The sequence below is a fragment of the Leuciscus leuciscus genome (assembly GCF_965113295.1).
Source record: "Leuciscus leuciscus genome assembly, chromosome: 7".
Taxonomy (NCBI): Eukaryota; Metazoa; Chordata; class Actinopteri; order Cypriniformes; family Leuciscidae; genus Leuciscus; species Leuciscus leuciscus.
This window is the reverse complement of record NC_138731.1, coordinates 5,923,216-5,944,795: the sequence shown is the minus strand read 5'-3', so window position 1 is coordinate 5,944,795 and position 21,580 is coordinate 5,923,216. Positions and strand designations below refer to the sequence as shown.

At 41.1% G+C, this 21,580-nt stretch overlaps 1 protein-coding gene across 1 annotated transcript in view; it reads right to left on the bottom strand.

Annotated features, from left to right (window-relative positions):
- Positions 1–19,664, bottom strand: part of LOC309503286 (sacsin-like) — a 43,490-nt gene extending 23,826 nt beyond the window's left edge. The window contains exons 1-2 of the mRNA XM_082176011.1: positions 19,646–19,664; positions 1,451–1,505 (exon numbers count right to left, since the gene is read on the bottom strand). Of these exons, the coding sequence (XP_082032137.1) occupies positions 1,451–1,485 (35 nt within the window). The 5' untranslated portion in view covers positions 1,486–1,505; positions 19,646–19,664. The remainder of the gene's footprint in view (positions 1–1,450; positions 1,506–19,645) is intronic.
- Positions 19,665–21,580: the final 1,916 nt, after the last annotated feature.

Below are 21,580 nucleotides of genomic sequence, written 5' to 3'. Positions count from 1 at the left end.
ATGGACACTCATCTAATCATCTCACCTGTTCATTATCATCTCTTTATCGTGTGTATTTAAGGCCTTGTCCACACAGAGACGCGTTTAGTTGTATACATACACATTTTGTCTGTTGAAGCTCCGCCCCCTGTGCCGGGAGCAGCAGCTCATTTGCATTTAAAGGGACAGACACAAAACTGTGCGTTTTTGCTCACCCTCAAAATGTGACAATTTTAACATGCTATATAAAAATATCTGAGGGGTATTTTGAGCTAAAACTTCACATGCACACTCTGGGGACATCAGAGACTTATTTTACATCTTGTGAAAAGGGCATTATACCACCCCTTTAACCTCACACAGACATGCACTGAAAATTTCAAAAAGTTTTAGCCTTTTATGTTCAGACCGGAATCAGACAATGATGGAGAGACTCAAGAAGAAGTGACAACATGTAGAAGCAACAGGACATTTCTGAATGGTTAGTTGGTGAGTTTATGAAGCTGATGTGTAGTTATCTTCTAGTCATTGATTAGCATGTTCTGTCATGATAATCTGTAAATCATGTTTCGGGGGCGGGGTTTATGTAAATTCTAGGGTTGGTGATGTCACTAACCCGGGAGGAATGTGGTGTAGTCTCTACCAGCCGTTTGTTGTAGTCCTTAAAAAACGATTTCTTTAAAAGCAAATATCTCCCTTTGCTTTGAACTTTGAGCGTCGTAACTTTGCAGATGTTGTTTATGCTCAAACAGCAACATTACACACTAACTAAAGTTAGAAAAGTGAAATCATAATCAACCACCCCCCTTTAAGTTAATCATCAATTACTAGTGTGTTTGTGCAATTTGCATTTAGAAGATATAAGCATTCAAAACAATGATTTTGATGACATCACTGCACTTCAGCTTCATCAGATTTTCTGTCCAATCAAATGCTCTCTAGAATCTGAAGCTCCGCCCCCTACACTATAAATAGATGCTGAAGCTGCAGCACATAGTGCATTCAGACAATGTAAATTTGCTTTCCATTGGGGCGAATGAAGAGTCGGCACAAACCAGAAAACTTATCAGACCCATTTGAATTCTGTACAGAATGCTGTATTTTAAAGCGATATAGAGGAGAAACGGTTAGAGATTAGGAGGAAACTGTGGCTTTACCGAACTCAACGGCTCTGGCCGAGCTGTGATTTAAACTAAACACTATTGGCTATTTAAAAAGGGGAGGAGCTGATCGATAGGCCCCGCCCTGTCTTCCTGATTCAGTGGACATTACGTCAACACATTGAATAATGCCGTGCGTTTCAAGGCACTCAGTGGGACTTTAAATGCATACAGGGCTAATTAACATAACCAGGAACACGTGTGAACTCAATAAAAAAATGTGGAGACAAACTAGCAAGGGGAACACAGGCAAACAGGAACAAAACTGGACATAATCGTTACAAGAACATGTAGTGAATAAAACCACATACTTCTTTTTCTTCTTTTGCCTCGATGCTGAACTCATTGTTCTTCTTTTATATTCTCCTCTGTGGTAAAAAAAAAAAAAAAAAAAAACTGTTTAAAAAACAATTAACTTTAAAATTCTCCAAATTCTTAAAAGAAGCCAACTTTTCGAACAGTTATTCCATGGAAACTGTTACAATACTGTAAATGTAATCTCAATAAAAATTTAAAATATAATGCTTATAAGATTACACACACCTCGCAGAATCTGCTAAAGATTTCCCTTTATTTTGTACTGCCCTGAATAGGCTAAACAGCATAGCAGATTTTTCCATATAATCCACAAGAGAAAATAATAACTGAATTTACACAACTGAACCAGTTCAGAAGTTCACATTCTGCACACTTGAATCTTATACTGTGTGTTGTTGGTTGATCTACGACTGTTTTCATGTTTTGTGATGGTTGTTCATGAGTCTAGCTGTGAAACTGTCCGCTGTTCTTCAGAAAAATCCTCCTGCACATTCTTTCCCAGCCAACACGTTTATGTGGGGCCCATATGGGTTACAAATGGGCTACAGGGGTACAGAGTGGGCATGGGCTCAAAATGGGCATCTTATCTGGGGCCCACTTGGGTCAACTAAGTAGGTCCAACATGGGCAAACCCAGGTGGGCTCCCCATGTGGGACCTAGTTAGTTCACTAATGGGAAATTAGTACATGGGTTGAAAATGGGCTACACTGGGGACTAATTCAGTTGCCAAGAAGAAGTGCAAACAATCAATCCCAAAGGTTGATTACATGGGTAGATAGTACACAAATATGCAGCTTTGAAATTATTTTTATTGTTATTTTGACACTTTAACATGTGACTTCAATCTATTAAAAATCTACAAATGCCAACACAATTGCAATTTTACCCAATTTTCTGCCATTTAAAAGAATCAAGACCCTGCGGACACTGTCACGGTGTGGTGCAGAAGAAGAGGAGTCAAAAGTTCCAATGCAAACTTTTACTCACAATATAATTCAAACAGGTACAGAGAAGACGGGCAGTACACACACTTAATACAACGGTGACAGATACAGAGGAAAAAAGGCCACACAAAAAACAAAAACAAAAAGTTGACAACATTTTTGCAGGATGGACCTCGCGAGATTTCATTCAGCAAATCCCACCCCCCACGCCCTGATCATAGACTGTCAAAAAATATGGACGTAGTGTCCGTGACGTCACCCGTAGGTTTCTGAAGACCGTTTTTGAAGCCTAAAGTGGGCGTGGCCGACCGTCGCCATCTTGGCAGCGCGTCACTCCCGAATTTATTTATTTCTACAGTCAGACAATGAGCTGAGGTAACGTGACGGCTAACAGACAGCAGACAAACGGCTAATGATGACTAATGACCACAGCAGCGGGAATCCACCTGTCACTCAAAAGTGGACACACCCTTAATTATGCAGAACTTTAAGGCTTAATATAATGTAAACGGATGAGTTATAAAAAAAATTCACCCCCCTCACAGTTGTCATAAAGGGAAAAATAAGCTATATAGACCAAAGCCACTTTTTACACTAGGCTGTAAACATGTTTTTTTCTGCTGTAAAGTTGGGTATTTTAACATGAGGAGATACAGATTTGACTCACTTCTGCAGCCAGCCTCAAGCGGGTGTAACATTCTTGTTTTTATTTTTTTTTATTGTTAATACACAAACTGTGTATTATAACAAATTGATTGGAGTCGAGACTTCAGCTTTATAATTTTTCCACAGTTTTACGATATAAATCTCACAATGGCAGCAACTTTTTAATTTGTATAAGATGTGCACATCAAACACCCAAAATGAAAGCAGGACTTATTAATTTTTCGAATGCAATTACGAGACACGCCTGTTTAATCGTGTGATTTATTTTGTGATCACAGAACAGCGCCATACAGCGACCATTTTAGCTTTTATTCTAAACGTGTGCACATGAAATATTTGCATTCTCAAAAGTTGAATTTTAAATAAATCTTTAATAAATGTCTATTTCGTCACAGAACAACTAGTATCCACTGAATGATGAGATCTGAGAAGCTTTAACACCATCTCCGCACCCCTCGGATTCCTGTGCTCTTTTTCCCTTTATTTATTTAGTTCAAATAACAAATGCACAAAACATACCCAATATAGTTACACTTTAGAATACTGTTCCAAATATTTAGTAATTCCTTCTGATGGACTTGGTAACACTTGAGTCATTACTACCATGATCTTTACAATTAAGTATACATTATGAACCTGTATATAGTAGTTCTCTGGGAGGTATGAAAAAAAATAGCAGTTATTGATTAGTTAATAGTGAACTACCACATTCAACAAGAGTGCTATTACTTATTATTTCATTAATCAGAGCTCCTTGTTAGTTAATAGTAGTTACTATGTTAATAGTGTGTTAGTGTGTGACAGAACAGTATTCTAATGTGTTACTCAAAATATTATTAATAATAATAATTATAAAAATTTAAATAATTAGAAAATTAGAAAAATGTTTGTTCGTTTAATAAACATTTGCAGCTAAAATGTTGTGTATGACAGAATATTATATCCTATAGCATTATTGTATTTCCTGAAAAATGTCAAGGTGGAGATATCTGCTTTGTTGCAAAGGCTCAAATATGGAATTTAATCTCACTCTAATGCTCTTTATGTATTTTACAGGAAGCTTGAAAAGAAATGCCCTTACAAACCAAATTACCAGAGAGGCTGAAAAGGTCAAAGTGGCTAATCGGTGCCGGGGACAGGGGAGGAAACCGTACTGCGAGGGCACGTGGTGGAGAGCAAGATGGGTAAAAGTTTTAAGATATGCTTGTTTTTATGCGGAAATACAAACTTTAAAAAAGACAAAAATGATAGTGCAAATCAATGCAAATTCATAGCATAATCAGCGCTCAAAAGCACACATAAAGCTTGCCACAGCACACTGGCAAACATAATGATTATGAGTGTCGTGAAAAACAGGAGACTGTCTAAACATTTTAATAATTTATTGATAATGTTTTCTGTGTTTTCGGCTGCAGAATTTAAGTTGACGATGCTGACTCGTCGCATCCATAATAATCCATAATCTGAGAATATTTATTTTCCACTTGAATCGGTTCGTTTAAAAGTTATTAGTTATTCAAATTTAACTAAGAGCCAATGCATATGTTGTAAAAGAGGAGAAATATGTTCTGTAACATTAGAGCGAGCAGATTTTGTAAAGTTGCTACTACTTTCATGTTTCAAGTGATAAGCAATATTTGAGTTGAATGAATGATGGGCAAATGTTTGGTTTTCTAACTTGTCCTGGGAACCCTCAGTACTGCACACCCACTTCAGATCTTGCAGTTTCTATTAATGAGCTAATGTGATGAATCAGGTGTATTAGATGAGGGAAACATACAAAGTCTGCATCTGAAAACTTAGGAAGCTGACTCATTGCCTCGCTGCCCTATCAGGCAACGACTTAGCAGGCAGCGTTTACACACTAAGGTGCCTCACAAAACTGATTTCAGACAGACTTATGAGGCAGCATAACGGTTTAATGATCTACAACACTAATTTCTAGAAATGACTTTAAAAGTGGTAAAAGTTGGTCAAAATGTACATTTTGTGCCTCCAATATGTGCAGTGCAGGGGTGTTCCAGGACAGGTTTGCAAACCCCTTATCTAGATAAACTTGATGTGGGGCAACAAAAGGCTAACCTGACACATCTGTTTGAACTGTGAAAAGGAATTAAAAAAGTGGCATAATGGTTAATTCATTTATTTTCTCTTTTCAAAGGACCTTATAAATAGGTCTATCGGCTAAAAAAATAGAGAGGAAACTTAACTCTGAGCTTAGTAATGAGGACAGTGAGAAAGCCTAATTTCATGTTTTTTAGCAGAAGTTTTCTGTGGGTAGAGATTTAACTGTTTCTTTTTATGTTTTTTCCTTAAGTATGTATCATGTTAATATTACTACTTTAAATCTGACACATACTGATCCTAATAATGCTGCTTATTGGGCAGTAGAATGGAATGGGATTGCTGTTTTAAGTCTTAATACTTCACTCAGTGCAGGAGTTGCTATTCTTTTTGCTAAGAATTTCAGCCCACACTCTTATCAAGTTGAAGAGGTTATCAAAGGTAGTCTTTTGAAAGTAAGAGCCTCTATTGAAAATGTTGTATTTGTTTTTATTTGTGTGTATATACCAACTTCAGTTGTTGAAAGAATGTCATGTTTAAATACTTTGTGTTCGGTTTTACAAAATGTTGATGAGCATTTATTCTTGGGTGGTGATTTTAATAGCACAGAGTCCAACTCAAGCCCAATTTATACGTCTGCGTCGAACTCACGCCATAGCTACGCCGTAGGCTGTGTGTAGCGTGAGTACCCTTATTTTTGGAGAGGCGCCTTTCCAAAAATGTAACAACGTGTCAATTCTACACGGACGCAAGCGCTGTGATTGGTCTGCTAGAACCCCTCCCTCAGGTTTCACATGCTCCCTCTGCATGTGTAATTGCGCGTCAATGCGGACAACAACGCAGAAGTATAAATGAAAGCCTCTACGCTGTAGGCTACGCTTTGGTTAACTCTGAAGGACTCTAAGGTCCAATGCAGAAGTATCAATATCACATTGAACCTCATTTACCTTCATGTCAACGTCTTGTTCAGCTAATAAAAACGGTATTGGGAGACAGCTCAATGGAGAACAAAAAACTATACACAATAAACATGATTTCATTGGTAGGGGTGGGAATCTCTAGGCACCTCACGATTCGATTACGATTCAGAGGGCTTCGATGCATCTTTTTTTGTGTGTGACTGTTTGGTACTTTTAAGGCAAAGTATTTATAATGACCCATAAAGAATTTACTTCCAATATATTTTATTAATAAAACAAATGGAAGTGATTTTGCGAGTCAACTGTAAGGTTACATTTGCCAGCATATGTCCCAACATTGCAAAGAACCAACAGGAATAGCCTGTACTATCAGCATACTTGTAGTAAATGAATACAAACTTCAGCATATTCTGAATCTCTAATATAAAATAATAGACTTCTAACCAACATCCTCCTGTAATGTGCAATGAGCAATATAATCCTTCAGACAAAAATAAAATAAAAAATAGAATCACAAGAATAAAATCACAAACAGCTTTCATACAAAAATATAGAATTATGTACCAGCAGCTCTCATACAAAAATATAGAATTATGTACCAGCAGCTCTCATACAAAAAATAATACTTGTGGACTTACGCATTTTCTGAATAATTAGTGACATACAAAGCTGGCCAGTAAAAATTGAATCTAGGACTTTTGACTTGAAATTGTTGCTGTATACCACAATCAAAAACAGCTTATGCAAAAAAACAAAAACAAAAACAAAAAAAGTACATGATCATCTGTAGAGAGCACAGTCAAAATTTTACTTTTTGTGACTGGCATTGCACTGATACACACTGTGACTGTGGAGGGCAGTACAGTAAACCTACGTATAAACGTACGTATAACAGATATTTTTACAGCATATTGATGTGAAAACTAAACAATAAAGAAAGCAGCACTTCCGCGCTTCAGAGTTCCGCCTTTTACATTTTACTTCTTTTTTTTTTTTACCCCTATTCATTGGCAAGACTGGATAGGTTTTATGTTTTTAAACATTATGGTAGTTCTGTCAGGACCACTATCATCAAATACGATTGACAATTAGCATACAGTTTGGATTGGCAGTGTGGTTTCTGTTCTGGGCAAGAATTCCCTGCGCACCCATGCAGCCTAGCGTGGATAAGAGCAGGGAGAGAAGCAATAACCCCCCTTAGGGTAAACAGAACAGAACCAACCTGAATGTATTGCAGATATCATTGATTCAAGATTTTAAAATACAACATAATTCGAGAATTTATTCTGATTCAAAGGGCACTCAGAAGGCCAAATCCTGACTGACGAGAGGAAGAGCTGGGGAGGGAGGAGGGTAATGAACTGCTGAGAAACGCTATAGCTGCTGATAATACTGAAGGAGCTTATATATGTATACAGTGATAGGCGTCTTATTCCTATAGGTAGACGTGGATCAGCTGATGCAACTCGAGCTTGACTAATGTGACCTGCCAGAACTGACGCTACGCTTAATTATTGTTGAGAGTTGTTTTATTACTCCATCATGTCTTTCAGATCATAGTATGGTGCAGTGTCATATCTTTTTAAACTATTAAGCCAGAGAGTGCTTATTGGCATTTAAATACCACTTGATTGGGTGATAAGTGTTTCAAAGAAAGTTTTACATTTTTGGGGGGATATTTTTAAAACTACAAAGAATTATTTTAGAACACTGCAGCACTGGTGGGATTTCGGGAAATTCCGGATAAAGCAGTTTTGTCAACAACACTCTCAGAATGTCACTAGAGAGGTAACTCAGAGATTGAACACCTTAGAGACTGATACTTTTAAAACTACAAGAATTGGCTTACTTGCCTGGAAATCAAAGCGATGTGGATTCTCTCATGAAAAATAAGACAACTCAGTTATCTGACCTTTTAGGGGTTAAAACACAAGGTACTCTGGTCAGGTCACGATTTTTAAGTGTACAGTAAATGTGATGGATGCACAGTCAAGGTTTTTTTTTTTTCAGTTTGGAAAGAAAAAATGAACAGAACAGGGTCATTCATGCTTTATGTTCTGAATCTGGAGCATTATTAACTGACCCCAAAGACATTCATAAGAGAGCAGTCATTTTCTGTGAGTCTTTATATAAAAATGAGCTTGGTCCAGATTATTTAGTGTTTTTTGTTGTTGTTGTTTTTTTATTGTCATCCTCAAGTGTCAGAGGAAGTCAACGCAAGGATTTCATGTGCTTTGACTATGGGGAACTGTGTAAAGCCCTCCAAGGTATGGAGCTGGGAAAAGCACCAGGGATTGACGGTCTGCCAGTTGACTTTTATAAGTCATTTTGGCCGGAGCTTGGAGAAGACTTGCTGGAGGTACTGAATGACAGTTTAGCCGGAGGGCTACTGCCGTTGAGTTGCCGAAGAGCAGTCTTGACTCTCCTACCCAAAAAGGGTGATCTGACAGACATCAAGTGCTGGTGGCCGATCTCCCTCCTCTGCAGTGACTATAAGCTAGTATAAGGACTTAGAATACACATATGACCAGAGAGCGGGATGCATATGGAAAACTCAGAGGTACCCAGCCCGCAGGGTGGAATGTTTCAACCTCGAGATGGCAAGAGGGGTCTTGCCGAGGGAAAACACGTGCTCGGAAGAGACTTACCGTGGAAATAAACATGTGGGGGTTGCCCAACAGGGGAACCATGCACAGGAGGAACCATGCACATTGAGCACCTAGCCAATCACGAGGGCTGACCAACTGGGCATGCACTCTGGTGACGGCATCAACAGTGCCGGAGGAACTCAGGGTCTAAGGAGAACTCATCTGAGTGAAATAGTGCACATATACAGTCCGTGGAGTGGAATGGCGCAGCAAGCAATGACACAGAGCAGGTCCTACTTACTGGCTAGTGGAAGCGAGTAAATGAGAGGACACTGGCTCTACGCAGAGATTACAGAATCTCGTGAAAGTGTTGGGTGTCACCCAGCCTGCAGCTCTGCAGCTCTGTAGATGTATGTTAGCAAGGCATCATGCGCTAGAGCCCAGGAGGAAGCCACACTCCTGGTGGAGTGTGCCTTCACCCCTGGGGGACATGGTCGACCCTGCGTCTGGTAAGCCAAGACAATGGCGTCCACTATCCAGTGAGACAACCTTTGCTTGGAGAGAGCTTTTCCCTTCAGCTTCCCACCATAACAGAAAAAGAGCTGGTCTGAGGTCCTGAAACACTGCGTTCTGTCTATGTAAGCACGGAGGGCGCGTACTGCCTCCTCCAAGGGCAGCGCTTGCAGGTTCACCACCTGATCCCTGAAAGGAGTGGTGGGAACCTTGGCCACGTATCCAGGCTGGGGTCAAAATTCTAGGCACGCTTCGTCAACAGAAAATGCCTGCAGGTCCCCTACCCTCTTGATGGAGGCCAAAGCGACCAGGAGCGGTGTCTTCATAGACAGAAACTTAAACTCCACTGATTGCAATGGCTCAAAGGGAGCTCTCTTCAGGGCTGATAAGACCACTGCGAGGTCTCAAGAGGGTATAAGGTCGTGGTGCACAGAAATGGCAGTCACGTAAACCTTCAGGGTGGAAGGAGACAGCCTTCGTTCCATGAAGAAAGGAGAGCACGGACAGTCGATTTTCTGGGGTATTCTCCGCAAGAACACCAGGTGATGAAGAGGTTCCACTTCAACACATAGGCGTGTCTCGTAGGCAGGGCCCTAGTGGAAGTGATGGTAGCCACCACCTGAGGTGGTAGGGTACTCAAACCTGACGCGTCCCGTCCAGAACCCACACATGCGGGTTCCACAGATCGGGACGTAGGTGCCAGAGGGTGCCCCGTCTCTGAGAAAGGAGGTCCTTCCTCAGAGGAACTGGCCAGGGAGGGGCTGTCGCGAGGAGCACCAGTTCGGAGATCCAAGTCCGGTTGGGCCAGTGAGGCACAACCTAAAGGACCTGCTCCTCGTCCTCCCTGATCTTGCACAAGACGTGTGCAAGAAGGCTCACTGGGGGAAACGCATACTTGCGGAGGATCCGCGGCCAGCTGTGCGCTAGTGCATCCGTGCCGAGGGTCCCCTCAGTCAGGGAATAAAACAAGCGGCAATGTGAAGAGTCTAGGGAGGCAAACATATCTACCTGTGCGTCGACGAACTGTTCCCAAAAAACAAAAACATAATGCGAGATTGCCGCGCTGCTCCTTTTATACCCACGCAGTGGGGCGGAGTTGCGCGATTGCAAATTCCGCAGACCCACGGCATTTCCCTTGCCATTGGCTCGTTTTGTAAGAATTCGAAGGTGATAGGCTTATAAGCGAAACCCCCATTTCGTCATTCACTGACGTAACTCGTAGTGACTGAACAAAAGGGAACAATAAAATGATGGATGTTTCTATTTTATCTGTTGGGTTTTCAGATCACCATTTGATATATGCTTTGAATATGTAAGAACTGATTTTCCTGCTAAGACAAAAGCTGAGATAAAACTCACCCTGCAATAAAGCAATAAAACACACCATGGACAGAATATCGCAAAGAAAGAGCATAGGACATTGTCTTGCCCAAACTTATCTCCTTGTTTATATATGCATTCCCCCTCTCCCTACTCCCCTCCTTTTCCCCTTATTCAAGTCACTAAACGTTCACTAAGAATGTCTATATATCACATATGATGTATCTTGTGAATCTATTGTTTTCCCTTTAATGTTTGGTATCATTTTAAATGTCTCAGTGCGATTGGTAAAATGGTCTTAATTTCATTACAGTCATTGGTATTATGAGAAAGATTGAGAACTTGGGAAATTCCTGTTCTCCTCTTTGGGTGATGTCTCTTCAAGATATCTCCCCTCTCTCCCGAAACCAGGTGTTACCCCCTTGGGTACATGAATTGACCCAAAACAACTCTAAAAAATAGAGTTGCTCTTTTGCTCTGGTCTGGGTATTTAAGGGTAAGTGGCAGAGCATTCTTGAGGAACCTGTAACCAGGAAAACCCCCATATAGAATCTGGGAGTTGGATACGAGAGCAAGTTTTGTTTTTCAACCCAATAATTCAGACAAGACTTTTGTCATCTGCAAGCGTGTGTGCATGTTTACAAAGACATGGCATTCTGAAGCTGGGGCAACTTTTAAATAATGACTGATGGAAATCCGTGGAAACCTTGAAAGAAGTAACAGGTTTAAAGTCCTCGCACTTGACGGAAAAGCTGGTGGAAGAAATTGTTAATGCATTACCAAGCGACTATAGGAAAAATATTGGACAAGAATTTCCATCAGAAATGAGAGTTGCTCTCAAGAAATGAGAGTTGATGTTGTCGTCGGCGAAAGACGAGGATGAATCAGCAGGTTCAATTTTGTCTTTTAAAACTCCACAGCTGGACTTGTTTGAAACGACATCAAAGAATAGATCAAAAAGAGATCATTAAAGAAATATATCACTGAGCGAAACTTGATGCAAAACTTTAACTGCAGAGGGCAAAAGATCTCAAGGTGGCCAGTTTTGTTGAAGCCAGAATTTCTCGTAAGAGATCTTCAACGGGGAATTATTCAATAGCTACAGACGGAGAAGAAGAGAATTTAGAACATTTGTTTTTAAAATGTAAAAGATTGGACGGTCTTTTTGATGTTCTTAATTGAATATATAATTTTTCAAAAAGAAGGAAGTTGTGTCTGTTAAATTATTTAATAGGAACTGCGAAATTGGCAATATGGAAAACCAGAAAAAAATCAAGGGTTACAGCTTAATAGTATTAATGTTGAAGTAATGTTAATGAAATTAGTAGCTGATAGACTAAAATGTATATATGTGTGAATTGTTGAAGTGTTGTTTTTTAAATAAAGTTCCCTTTCGGAAAGGGAACTCCCGCTGCATCGATACTCGATACTTTGGGGAATGCCCTCGGCATAACGCGTCTGAAGTCTGTAATGGAACTATTCCAATCTTGATTGGTGCTCGTCACTCGTGACGTTGCATGTGACGGTGATCCGGAAGCTATAAAAGGGCAACGGAACATAGCCGTATCAGCTTTCTGTCTTCAGCAAGCGTTCTGTGTGACTGTATTGTCTTATTTGGTGTTGTTTGTCTATCTAGCAATATATATATGGCGAATATAGAGAAACGACTCAGGCGGTGTGCGTCCCCTTGCTCGCGCTATTTGAGCGAGGGTGACACGCACTCGTTTTGTGTTGTTTGTCTGGGAGTGGAGCATGCACGGGCAGTGCTCGAGGGCGCTGTCTGTGCAAACTGTTTTCAGCTATCTATGAGAGAGCTCCGCTCCCGTTTGAGCTTGTTCGATCAATCAGATCAGGCTCGCGTTTCCAGTGCATCAGGCCCCGCGTCTGTTGAGGCAGCGCGCCGCTTGTATGCATGGGATTCGCACGTGGAGCTGGCAGATAACACTGAGACGGTTGCGACCCTTTCTCAGTGTTTATTAACCAGCTCCACTGGTCTCGCGCACGGTTCGGAAGCCCGCGCTGCGGCTTCTTCCGACCGTGTTAAAGACACAGCGTTTGATTTATCTGGCTCCGAGGGGTTAGATATTATCAACACTGAATCACATAAATATGGGGATTCGCCACCCCATATTCCCGTTATTGAGGAATTGCTGGAGGTTGTGACCAGGGCAGTGGTTAAATTAAACGTTGAATGGCCATATAATAAGCAGGAAGCGACTAAGAAAAATAAAATGGATGAGCGCTTCCTGCAGACCCAGTCACAATCTTTGTGTCAGAGCCTTCCCTTTTTCACTGATCTTCATACTGAGGTATCGAGATCGTGGGAAAATCCATGTTCATCTCAATTATTTTCCCCCCATGTATATATTTACTCATCTATTAGGGAATCTAATGAGAATGGTTATGGGGTGATGCCTCGGGTTGAGGAATATTTTGCGAAATATTTTCTCCCTGACGTTGCGTCACCCCTGATAGCTCAGACACTTCCCTCCAAATCTCGTACATCGAATTTGTTAGGGAAAGCTTATATGGCGGTGGGTCGAGCCGGTGCATGCCTACACACGATGGGGTTATTACAGGCATACCAGGCTGACCTCCTCAAAGAGGTGGATGATAACTGGGAGGTCTCACTCAACGGTATTACTGAATTTCGTAGAGTAGCTGACTTATCTCTCCGTATTATTAAGGAGACGGCTCGTGCTATTGGCCGTTCTATGGCAGCAATAGTCGTCACAGAGAGACATTTATGGCTTAATCGCTTGGGGATCGAGGAGAAGGACAGGGCTTTCCTTCTCGATGCCCCCCTTTCACCTTCTGGCCTCTTTGGCGACGCGGCGAGAACCGTTGTCGAAAGGTTTCAGGAGGCAGAGCGACAATCAGCTATCCCCAGTTGTCAATCTAGGTCTCATGGGGTTGCTGCCAGGGGGCAGCCTCAGGGGACAGCCGCCAGTTCAACATATTTTGAGAAGGTTTCCTCTCGTGCCCCCCCGTATAAGGCTTGGGGCCAGAAGAGACATTCTCGTATGAAGCCCTCTATATCGAGGACAGGTCTGAGGACTGTCTCTCGGGCTAAGATGGCTTCAACTAAGAGGTCTTGTCGTAACACGCAGACCCTTATGGCCGTTCCCCCAGGAGAGCGAGTACAGGAGTCTCGCCCCCTTATACAGCCCTTAGGAAATCGATGTTTACTTCCCGCCGCCGATGGCGCTTCGGGACACATCGGCTTCCAGCGAACACAAATCGCAGTATCTGCCCGGAAACGTTGCGGCCCTGTCGAGTTCGCCGCCTCTCAGGAGGTCTGTAGAGAGCATATTTCGGTTAGTTCCTGCCAGTTAGCTGCTTCAGGTCACCGAAACCATTTGAACATTTTTAGCCAAGGCCAGTCTCGAGGGACTGGTCCCCATAATAGCATATTTAGACACCCCGAGGGGTCTTCAAAATATAGCCTGGAGGGTCCTGCTTACAGCGGAGCTAATATAAAAATATGATCTACTAAGGGTGGTTCACATGTCTGCCAGCCCCGAGCAGGGTTGGTTCTTGGAACAGGAAGTCAAGTCTCTCTTAACAAAGGAAACCTCAAGGTGAGCTCTTCCTCGGTTTCGGGAGCCCGGGTTCTACAGCCGGTACTTCATAGTTCCTGTGAGGGAAGGGGAGTAAGGCCTTGTTTCGGATCTCAGGGTAATGGATCAACCTCCGAGGGGGTTCAGATTCAAGATTCCGACTGTCAGTCAGACCAGCTCCGAGGACTGGTCTGTCGTGATAGATCCACAAGGCCCTTAACTCCTCATTCCCTTCTAACCCCATCACGGGAAGTTTCCGAGATCTGCTTTTGGGGGAAAAGCACATCAGTTCCGGATTCTTCCATTCGGCCTAGTATTGTATCCCCGCACCTCCTCGGAATGCATGGTCACTGTCCTAGCTCCATGGAGTCTTCAGGGCATCCTCATTCCTGTCCATTGACTACTAGAGCAGACGGTTCAACACCGAGGTGTTGTTTCGAGTCTCGTGAGGTGCTAGGGAATATGGCTCAGAGTCTAGGAAAAATCACCAGTGCCTCTTCAGAGAAACCGATTCCTGGGGGCGGTGTAGGTTATAGTCATGATGCAGGCACAATTGTCTCCAGCTCAGACACTCATCTTCCTTACCATAGTCATGAATATCAAGCTAGGCCAGGCCACCACTACGTGACCTTATTAACCCTCTGAGGTCTGAGGGGTTTTTGGGGTCCTTGAGATGTTCTGACATGCCCTGACATTTGTGCTTTTTTCAGTTGCTTATAAACATATTAATGGCAAAGGTATAATTACACTCTATTTAGCACAAACAGGGCTACCATAATATGTGAGCAACATGCATGTACATGTTTGTATTTTTGAGAGAATAATGTTTATGCATGGTTATTGAAAAAACTAAAAACTAAAGTTTCTGAAATAAGGCCACAAAACACATACTAAATACGTGTCAATAAGACTTTTGACTAATTGATGTCTTTGCCTAGAATTTTTTCTTCAAAATGATGTGAAAATCATCCTGCCCTTATCATTCACATAACACAATACATTGATTTAAATCTTGTAAAACACTTTTTGTTTGTAAAGGCAATATGCGCAAGGGGCGTCAACCATTCAACAGCATCATGCATATGTAGTGGTTCACACCTCAGGAGACAATGGGGCCCGCATACTTAATGAGCCATTCATTCAGGTGTGTCACCTATAGCCACAAGAAAGAATGCAAGAGCAATATATATACAGTATATATATATATATATATATATATATATATATATATATATTCTACCAAATTGGTTCACAGTTGGAAGCATGTCAATTTTTTTTTTTTTCACAAATTTTGCTTGCAAATTGTATAATATCCAAGGAAAACATGTCTATTAATTGTGCAGTTAATTCTCATACTGTATTTTCAGTTTTGGAATATGTATCCTCTCCCCAAATTTGTCAATAATAAAACACAATAAAAATTATTTAAAGAAAATGCTTATATTTACCTTTTAAAATTTGTTTACATCTACCTTGTAAATATATATTTTTTTATTAAAAAGGTTACAATTACAACAACAATTGAAGTGTAATCTTTCTTTGTAAAAACTAAAGTATACATTTTATCATACATATTTCAAACTTCGAATATAGCCTACATTGACAAAACATACTATATTTAACATATTAGCAAAAATTGGCAAACAAAAGCTTATTTGAGGTGGCAGATATTTTACAGTAAAAATGTGTAATCTATCCAAAACTAATCAACGAAATGTTGTCTTTCATATGTCTGTAACATAGGTCTTTCGTTTTTATTATAAGGAATATAAATGTTAATTTGCAGTTTAATACGTTGCTTATACAAATACATTTTATTTCAACATATTTCAATCGATTTTACTCAGTATAGCTAAATAGTTTGCTAAAAGCAGATCATTTATTCACACACAGAAACGCAATTCAAATTTAAACCGTCTTTTTGCGAGTTGTGGTAAACAGCGCATCTCTTTCGTTCATTCATTCACACAGAAACGCGATTTACTTGAGAATGAAAAAAAAAACTTACTACATTATTCCATCCGTTGCTCCTCGAAATACCAGCACTTCTGAGGTAAGTTTTCCATTATTATTATTCCTCACAGCGCTGCGAGACAGTGTAGACACTTATCTACACTTATCTGAATAAACTTGATGTGTTTTCTCGAGCTGATATGGGGGCGTTCACAGTTTGTATGGGATCGTCTCAGTCATTTGCGTTTGAATAGCGCGCGCTCTCCGTGGGCGGGGCCGATTATAACGTAATGAGATGAGATGAGCTCGACTGGAATCGCTCTCTTTTAATACAGATTTCACAAGATTAGAATATTTGTTTTTTATATAAATTACTTCATTTAAAAGAAGAAAATTCAAGCTTCATGCCTGTGTGTCTGTATGCCTGTTTGACTGAGTATTCGCTCAGTTATTGTTCATTTTCGGACGCGTTTCAGAATGGACTTCACTGGCAGAGAGAAGGCAGAACTCGCTTCGTGTTTATTTTTCTTTATTTGGCAAAAAGCACAACACTTTGTTTTTATTGTGAGTATACACAAAAATAATACACATTTAACAGAATCGATTGATGTATGAAACTCCTATGGAAAATCAAAGTCAACAGAGTATTTATGAGTTTCTTTTACATTGACAAAAAAAAAGCGAGCTGGTATCGCCGGCGATACCGTAGACCTCAGGGGGTTAAAGAGTGGGCTCGCTGGCAGCAGTGTTCAACATACTATTCTTTGGCCTGCTGTACATGGGGGCCCTGTAGTAGTGGCTCAGGACCAATGGGTTTTCCCCGAGAGGGAACCCACTCCGCATGACCAGAGTTACGCGCACATGCCCTCGTTTTCTGATCATGGGGAGGAAGTTATGGTTCCTGCTCCTAGTACCTGTGTTGGAAACACAGGGTCTGAGGAAACTTCAGAGAGACCATTAGGTTCTATTTTTGACAGACACTATGTCGATGGTCTCTCTGATCAAAGAGGGGGCAGTCATCCTGTCGAGGCAGGGGCTGCAGCCCGGGGATTTCGAACTCCACCCCAAGTTGGCTTTAGCCGGGATGGAGGTCGGTTTGTCAGAGGTGCTCCTGTTTCCCCTTTATGTGGACGGCCACCTTCTGCGCCACCTCTCCCATGCTCTTCCAGCTCTGCTGGGTTTGGATATCATGATACAGACATGGTTGAGGTCATGTCTGTGTATACTTTCCCCGATTGTTCTGCCCCCGGGGGTTCTAGAGTACAAGAGGGTTCAGCAGTACGGGATCAGCTTACTCTTAGTGGCCTGTACTGACAGGCCCAAATATGGCTTCCAAACATCTGGGCCCTTCTGGCAGGCCTTCCGCGGTGAATCCGGATCAGGATGGTCCTCCCTCTTCAGCCCAAGGTCATGATATTTCACCCTTGGCGGTAGCCCAGGAAGCTACTGGATTGGCCCCTGAGGGGGACCAATTCATAAATTCTGGTCTCTCAACCGAGGTTGTTGAGACCATTGTAAACTCTAGAGCCCCCTCCACGAGGAAACTTTATGCATTTAAATGGAAAACATCAGTTGGACCCAGTTAACTGCCCAGTGGCTTCAGTACTGGAGTTCCTCCAGAATCGTTTCTCTGACGGGCTCTCCCCGTCCACGCTTAAGGTCTATGTGGCGGCTATATCAGCCTTCCACACGCCTTTAGGGGTGGGCACGCTGGGGACACACCCACTCATAATTCGTTTCCTTCGTGGAGCCAGGAGGATGAGGCCTGCTATCCAGCCTAGGGTCCCCACGTGGGACCTGGCAGTGGTCCTCGAAGGTTTATCCCTGGCACCCTTCGAACCCCTGGATAAGGTGTCTGAGAAATTTTTATCCTTTAAGGTAGCCTTCCTGCTCGCTATTACTTCCCTGAAACGAGTTGGCGACCTGCAGGCGCTATCTGTGGCTCCCTCTTGCCTCGAGTTCTCTCCTGGCAGAGTGAGAGCCATTCTCCACCCTAGACCTGGCTACGTGCCTAAGGTGCCCACAAATGTGGCACGGTCTATAATCCTTCCGGCCTTTCATCCTCCACCGCATGTGTCGGCTGATCAAGCTAAGTTACACTTGTTATGCCCGGTCCGAGCTCTTGAGGCCTATGTACATAGGACCTCGGGCTGGAGGAAGTCGGACCAGCTGTTTGTGTGTTTTGGGTTATCCAAGAAGGGCTCCCCGGTCTCCAAGCAGACTATTAGCAAGTGGATAGTAGAGGCTATTTCTTCAGCTTACGAGGTGCGCAATCTGCCTTCACCTCTCCTGATAAAAGCTCACTCAACCAGAGGAGTGGTATCCTCTAGAGCCTTGCTAGCAGGGGTTTCTCTTCAAGAGGTCTGTGATGCCGCTGGCTGGGCCTCCCCACACACCTTCATCAAACATTACAGTCTGGATCTGTCCTCTACACCAGGTTCACAAGTTCTCATGTCTTGAGTGTGCCAGATTGCTTCACACCAGGGCAGGGTCTCTCAGTGTGGCGGCGTGGGTATTCGTTCCCCAAAGTATCGAGTATCGATGCAGCGGGAGTTCCCTTTACGAAAGGGAACGTCTCGGGTTACGTATGTAACCCTCGTTCCCTGAGTAGGGAACGAGACGCTGCATCTCTCGGCCACACTTTTCGTGCTCCTGAGAACGACTTGCTTCGACCCTTTAAAAGCTGATACGGCTATGTTCCGTTGCCCTTTTATAGCTTCCGGATCACCGTCACATGCAACGTCACGAGTGACGAGCACCAATCAAGATTGGAATAGTTCCATTACAGACTTCAGACGCGTTATGCCGAGGGCATTCCCCAAAGTATCGAGTATCGATGCAGCGTCTCGTTCCCTACTCAGGGAACGAGGGTTACATACGTAACCCGAGACGTTTTGTAAAGTCTCTCTCTCTCTCTCTCTCTCTCTCTCTCTCTCTCTCTCTCTCTCTCTCTCTCTCTCTCTGTGGACCTAATCAGTGGAGCTAGAAGCTCCAACAACACCCTACGCTCCACCCCTTAGATCCACAGAGCTCCCCTTTGGCTCTGCACCACTTGCATACACACATTCAATGTTCAAATCATATGTTAGATCTCATTCTGAACAACTTTCCCTCAAGAACCAGTGGTGTCAATCAAAATTTGAAATAAATATTTGAAATTATATATATTTTTAAATATAACAACCAGTGTTGAAAAAAATCGTTAGCCTATATTTTCTATATTTCTATAAATCAGCCTATCTGAAATTGCTAAAAAAAATAAAAAAACATTCATTTAAATCATGCTTAATGGTTTCATCATTATAAATAATACATTATATTTGTATGCATGCACTTAAAGGTCTTAATGCGCTTGAACCTCGACAACTGGTATTAAATACATTTTAAAGATTGTTTGTAAAGACATGTTTTTCAGAAGACAAAATAAGAACAATTGTGGACTATATATAAAAATCTGTTCTGTAAAATGGCTTATTTATATTTGTGCTAAATAAAAACAACAACAACAACAATTATGATCCCTCTTTTTACTTTTTAAAGAAAAATACATATTATTAATGTTATGTTGTTGAGTTATATTATAGTCTATTACATTATAGTATTATATTATATTAATAACATTTAAAAAACGTGGTACTTCTACATGCGGTTATCTCCTACCTTCAGTGGTCCTGATGCAGAGTGAGTGCAGAGTGATGCGATCAGGAGGAGACTGATAAAGCCTCTCTAGGTTTCTGTTCACTGGAAAGATTCTGTTTAGCACAAACGAAACTTAACACTCCTCCTTCACTCATAGTTCAATCAATGACTTGTCAAATAAACCAGTTTTCATTCAAAATAGCACAGTTTTTAACTAAACCAGACACCTAAAGTAACTGTTGCAAACCAAAAACAGGATACTTGAAAATCATGGTTAATTTGTGGTTACCATGGTTCCCTTTTCAGTCCCTGATGGTAATTATAGGTGTGCACAATGTCATTTTACAAATAAATGTCATACTTTTAGCCATCCCCATTCTGGGAAACAGTTAAAAATTAAGGGAATAATTTCGTGTAACACCAAAAATGTATTTATATGATTAAATGCCCGTGTGGTTTAGCATACATAGGTAAAACTCAGCGTTGTTTGAAAACGCGCATTGCAGAACATAGAAGCAACATACGTTTGAATGACCAAAAGAATCCCATTGCTGTCTATTTCAATGCCTTTAAACACAATCTGTCGACAATCTGGTATATAACTAGTAAGAGTACCCAGAAGGGGTGGTGACATTAATAAGATCTTACTTCAGAGGGAAGCTTTTTATATACATACACTTAATACTCTTTCTCCAAAAGGTTTAAATATGGAGTTTGACTTGAAAATCTTCTTGTGAATATCTTGTGTGTTTTGTGTGTGTTTTTTTCCCCCTCTTTCTTTCAATCATGTTGGTTCATGATCATGTATCAAGTGGTTACAGTATCTGTGTGTGATTACTGCACAGAATGATTGAGTAATTAGTTCATTAATGAGGTCAGGTGTGATGGTTCACACTGATATAAATTGTATCTGTCTATGATTGTTAATTTATTATGATTTACCTTGCAAAAAATACTGTAATAAATGTAACATGCTGGAATCTTTACTCTAGGGGATATTTCATGGTGCCATATTCTACATCCATATCTGTTCATCTGTGGTGAATTAGCTTATCTCACCATAAGTCTGCATCTTGTGCACTGAATAATGTAACGAGATACTCTGTAAAGCTTCAGTTCAGGGAGTGATGATGTTCTGTGAGGAAACTGTGGTGAAAGCGGTGAGTCTGCATTTTTGTATTCTTGGATGTTGCGTCATCACGAACAGGGTGAAATTAGGAAATTATATATTCTTCTGCTGAATACAAAAGAAGATATTTTGAAGAATGTCAGTAACCAAACAGCTGATGGACCCCATTGACTTCCATAGTATTTTTTCACTCTCTGTGGTCATAAAAAATCCCAGGATGTCCTTCGGAAAAAGAGTAGGAGTGTAACCCTGGCATCCTGACCAAATTTGCCCATTGCCCTCTGACCATCATGGCCTCCTAATCATCCCAGAATATATATATATATATATATATATATATATATATATATATATATATATATATATATATATATATATGTACATTAGCGGTGTAACAATATATTGTGTCACAATATATTGCAATACAAAAATGTATCGTGGATAATGACTATGTATTGTGATTAATTCACCCAAAAAGTTTGCAGAGTTTTAGTGTCAGTACTACATTAAACTACTATATATAATATTGAATATGATGTATAATAATGCAACGGGGGAATATTTGTGGGTCCTGATAATGCCAAATATCTTATATTACCAGTAAAAAGTGTCCTACATTATTTAAATATATCTAGTCAGTGACAGAGAACAAGCATATTCATATAAAATAATTCTGTTGTTTTTTTTTAGCTTCAGAATCATTAATAGTTTAATTCTGTTGTCACCATTGTCCTGTGCATTGGGTATATTGCATTGCATTATAAAGCGCTTTGAGTACCGAAACTGTCAGCACTCAGGACTCTGCAAGTTGGTCAAAATGTGCTTTT